Below are 4,898 nucleotides of genomic sequence, written 5' to 3'. Positions count from 1 at the left end.
GGGCGCACCCTTAGAGATAGGGTGAGGAGCTCGGTCACCCGGGAGGAGCTCAGAGTAGAACCGCTGCTCCTCCACATCGAGAGGAGCCAGCTGAGGTGGCTCGGGCATCTGTTTCGGATGCCTCCTGGGCACCTTCCTAGGGAGGTGTTCCAGGTATGTCCCACCAGGAGGAGGCCCCGGGGAAGACCCAGGACACGCTGGAGGGACTACATCTCTCAGCTGGCCTGGGAACGCCTCGGTATCCCCCCGGAGAAGCTGGAGGAAGTGTCTAGGGAGAGGGAAGTCTGGGCATCTTTGCTTAGACTGCTGCCCCCGCGACCTGGTTCCGGATAAGCGGAGGAAGATGGATGGATGGATGGATGGTTTACAAAAAAAAAAAGAGTTGTCTGAGCTTTAAACTCACCTCCTTTATGAGGAGTTTGAAGAGAGAGGGCACTCTTACAGCGATCTCATTCTCCCCGAAAAACAACCTCCTATTAAACAAAGAGTTTCAAACAATCTTTAACATTTAGAAAATAGCAGGTGTTGTTCTATTTTATTTTTTACACAACTTTTTACACAAATTTGACTTTATTTGCCAATTTAAAACATTCATCATTCGATTCTGTAAGGTTAGTTAGTTTGATCAGATCCGATTTGATACCATGCATCTGTTGGCACTGAAATGTTCCTACAGTGTTGTGCTTCTTGACCATTGTGTATCTGGTAATCTATTTCTAAAAACAACATGTGAAATGCTTCACTGTATGTTTACTTTAGTTTGCAGTGAGTTGGTCAAACAAGCTGCAGAAAACATCTGATATCTTTAGCCAGGTGATATTTGTCCTCCCCCACCTACACACAAGAGTGTCAGAATATTAGGAACACCTCTGAATATAATGTAGTCCAGTGCAACACCACCTTTAACTGTGACCTCAACAATAAACATATAAATTAATTTATACAGTTATGACAATTTCACCAAAAACTGAAACATTTTGAGCTTCATAAACACAGATGTTAAAGCGGAGGTGTTGCATTGAAATACATACAACTGTACAGGTGTGCCTAATAAAGTGGCTGGTCAGTGTGTAATACTGTACTTACTGTATATCATCTAAGAAAAACAAACTCACTGTTGAGTAGCTAGAAAAGAACATGGTACTATATGACATAAATTAATACCAGTGTAGCCTAATGTTGGCTGCAGGTGTAAATACAGCATAGCAAATCATAAGTGGCTGTGTAAATATTTTAGATCTTATATAAATTACATGCTAGAATGTGGTGTTGTAGGTAGCGCAGTATGTTTGAGCTGTATGGCCGAGGTCCAGAGATATGCTGAGCAACAGTAATACTATACAGTGCTAAACAGTGAACCAGTGTTGTGATACATTTTATTCAGTAGTTCCTAGTTTATTCATGATTGTATTATTCACTGACTGGAGAAATAGTAAGGAAATAAAATAAAGTAAGTAAAGCAAAAAGCCTGCCCTTGACAATATTTGTGTGACAATATTTAACATTTGAGTCATATGACCTGACACTTCCTCCACACCCACTATGTAGAGACAAACTGTTTTACTGTGTGTGTGTGTGATGTACCTGTAGTCTTGCAGTGCTTTAGGAAGCCCAGAGCTGTAGTCAGAGTGGATGCTTGTACAGCTCATCCTCACATCCTCCAGACCTCTAGAAAAGGCACACATCCATTTCTGTTGGGGTTGTGCAGTTGCACATGTACATGCAACATACTGTACTGCTTCTTTTCATCTCTTACCTATAAAATTCAAAGTTCTGTATCACATCATTCCAGTAGTATTTAGTGCTGTGGTGGGTGAAGTAGTGGATCTGAGAGAGGGAGGGAGAGAGAGTTTAATAAGCACACCTCAGAAGCAGCCTATTCCTGATCTGTGCTCCAAACTCTAAATGCCTCCAAAAGCAACCAATTGTTCTAAGAGATCTTTTACTCATGAACAAGTATAAGAAGCCAGTGTGTGCTTCATATGCAGAAAACTGATTTAAAAGAAGAAACAGTTTTTTCTACTGAAGCACCTGAGCAGGCTGCACATAAGCACATTTCCCATGATGCTCTTCATGTACAGCGCTGACGCTGTGGTGTTCATTTGGCAGCTGCAGGTCCAGAGTGTCAAAGGGTTTCTTCCCCGGCGCCAACATCACATGTACTTTGGTTCGAAACCACTGTCTGAATTCATCCTGTGATAACAGGATAAAGAATTACATTTTCCACATCTGTGGTGATATATTGAATTTATCACCTATACTGTAATAAAGTATGTGCTAAGGAATGTAACAAGCACAGAGATGATTTGTGTTCAGCCGTGTGGTGTGCTGCACAAAAGTGAGCTCTGAAAGAAGCAACAAAAGAGTCACACACACAAACACACAGGCAAGTACATTAGTTCTAATTTTAAAAATCATGTGTTTTAGCGGGGGCCTCATTTACAAGAGTGCACTGCTTCATATATATTTTCTTTATGTGAAATTAATGTACGAGAATTTTTTCTTTACAAATAAAGTATAAGTCAGTTGTGTAAAAGAAGAATGAAGGGAGTGCTGTTCCCCTACCGTGGTCCTGAGCAGCAGTGTGTGAGCGTCCTTCAAGGAGGTGAGTGTGCAGGTGCCCTTGACGCCCCACTCAGGCAGCCAGAACAGCAGCAGCAGCAAGAGGCCACCGGAGCACACAGTACCTACACTCACCAGGATTATCTTCCACAGACAGGGCCGGTACCCCCACAACTCCTGGACACAGGCAGGCACTCATTTAACACGCTGAAGAGTGGGATAAATACACTGTTCTGTGGTTCACAGACGGGAGTAAACTGCATGTAAACACTGCTTTGTACTTCAGATTCAGTCCTGATTGGAGGCTGTCAGGTTGAAGGAAGTAGCCATTTAAATGAAGAACAAGATTTAACACTGGTATTTTCCTTAATGTCAACAAACCCCTTTTTCACAGCAGAGATTTTGACTTGACAGGAGAAGAAAAAACACATGCTTTATTAATAACAGTGGCTTTGTTAAAGTATCTCAGCAAGTCTATGACCACGAGCCAGCTCGCGACAACACCAGGACCCTGAACTGGAATTCAGCCATCAGTAATTTTATTAGTTACATCTGGGCTTTTCATACTGTGGCTTTAACAAGCATTACTCACATTACAGCAGTAAATGGTGCGTTTGCTGGGAGCTAGTCTTAGTAGTGTTATGAGTTAATTCAAACAGAGTGCTTTTGGTGGTTTGCCAGTCTGTAACTGAAAACTCTGGGAACTTTTGGAAAACAATCCTATTTCCTTCTTGCCTAGTGTTAGACAAGTAAACAAACTTTATTTATAGCCCAATATCACAAATTTGCCTTAAGGGGCCTTAATATTTGGCCAGCATATGACACCCTCTGTCCTTAGACCCTGGAATTGGATAAGAAACTACAGGAAGAGAAACAGCGGAGGGATCCAGGATGGCCAGACGTGCAATAGATGTGTGCACATAGCAGGTTAACATAACAGACTTACAGTGTGAACAATCAGAATGATGACATTGTATATTGCAGACATATGTGAACAGCAGCTCACAAACACATTAAAACAACAAACACAGCCTACAGATCACCAGCTATTATTATTGGTGATTAATATCCCCATTTCCCTCCAAACATGTCATTACACTGGCACACAGCTAACCAACTGAAATCACACGTCAAACTGTTATTTCTCTCTACATACAGGTACTATTTTATAGAAGGTTTTAGGAAAAATTAAGTCAGCTGCAATGCATTGTTCAACACTAACTAAAAGGTCCTGTGGAAAGAAGAATTAAGATGGGAAGTGATATTTACCATCTCATCCTCCTGGCCCTGGTTGATCAGCTTAACCTCGATTGTCTTCATTCTGTCAGAAGTGCAGCAACTACAAGGAAGTGCAAAGTGTCTTTCTCATCAGTTGTGTCTGGTCAATAAAAATCTTGCAACTTCAATTTTGGTCAAGGCATTACCAAATTCAGGTTTATGGCTTTGAAGCAAGAACAACTGCTGCACTTCACTGGGAGAGGAACTTAGTGATTCATTTACTTCACTGTTACCAATTTCCATCACTGGCCACCCAGAGAAGAAGAGTTAGTTAAATATAAAAACGGAATTCAGAGAATACGATTGGACACGGACAATGTGTTCAAAGCTTGTGGTGATGAACTCCTCCCTCATCATTCTTGAATATTTCACCCGTGTTTTTTCTGGAACACTACCAGAGATGGAAAATGAAGCACCTGTGTAAAACCATTAGCAACTTTCTCCTTGAATTCACAGCTTTGACTCTTTGGATGAACGACTTTCACTCCCACATTTTAATGTGGTTTTATTGATCAACATGTCCGATATGTAGGATGTGAACCTCACAACACACTAACAAACAAAGACATTACTCAAGTACTGTGCTTAAGTACAATTTTGAGGTATCTGTAGTTTGAGTGCTTTAATTTTGCTCTACTTCATACTTCACTACATTTTAGAGGCAAATACTGTAATTTTTACTCCACTACAGTTTTTGGTTAACTTTAGTTAGTTTCAGAATTAATCTTTAAAAATATTTATCCCTGATGGGAAATTCATAAGCGACACAGCAGTACTTCACATGTAGTTAAAAGGAGGCCCACCTTTACCAATTGAGAGAACAGTTCCTCCAGTACAATCAGCTAAAATCTATAATTAAATCAAAGATTAGTGTAACCAATAACCCACTACAACCTTCCAAATTTATTGAAGAAATTATGAAAATTACATCCTCCAAGAAAATAATATCCAAACTATATAAACTCATATCAAATACAGATTCAACAATAACAATACCAAAACTCAAATGGGAAAATGATTTAACTCTCCCCCTCAACTCCAACTTCTTGACAGAAATT

The 4,898-nt window shown here is 40.4% G+C and overlaps 1 protein-coding gene across 4 annotated transcripts in view; it reads right to left on the bottom strand.

The window, feature by feature from the left end:
- The window catches only part of LOC109951972 (probable cation-transporting ATPase 13A3), a 24,481-nt gene that overhangs the window by 17,627 nt on the left and 1,956 nt on the right, over positions 1-4,898 (bottom strand). For all 4 annotated transcript variants that reach the window (XM_020586772.1, XM_020586775.1, XM_020586774.1 and 1 more), the window contains exons 2-7: positions 3,832-3,901; positions 2,566-2,739; positions 2,032-2,193; positions 1,757-1,827; positions 1,585-1,668; positions 404-473 (exon numbers count right to left, since the gene is read on the bottom strand). In XM_020586772.1, the coding sequence (XP_020442428.1) occupies positions 404-473; positions 1,585-1,668; positions 1,757-1,827; positions 2,032-2,193; positions 2,566-2,739; positions 3,832-3,882 (612 nt within the window). In that variant the 5' untranslated portion in view covers positions 3,883-3,901. The remainder of the gene's footprint in view (positions 1-403; positions 474-1,584; positions 1,669-1,756; positions 1,828-2,031; positions 2,194-2,565; positions 2,740-3,831; positions 3,902-4,898) is intronic.

The sequence above is a fragment of the Monopterus albus genome, unplaced genomic scaffold, assembly GCF_001952655.1.
Source record: "Monopterus albus unplaced genomic scaffold, M_albus_1.0 scaffold420.1, whole genome shotgun sequence".
Classification (NCBI taxonomy): domain Eukaryota; kingdom Metazoa; phylum Chordata; class Actinopteri; order Synbranchiformes; family Synbranchidae; genus Monopterus; species Monopterus albus.
Note: the sequence above shows the minus strand (reverse complement) of the source record. Positions and strands in the feature narration are given on the sequence as shown.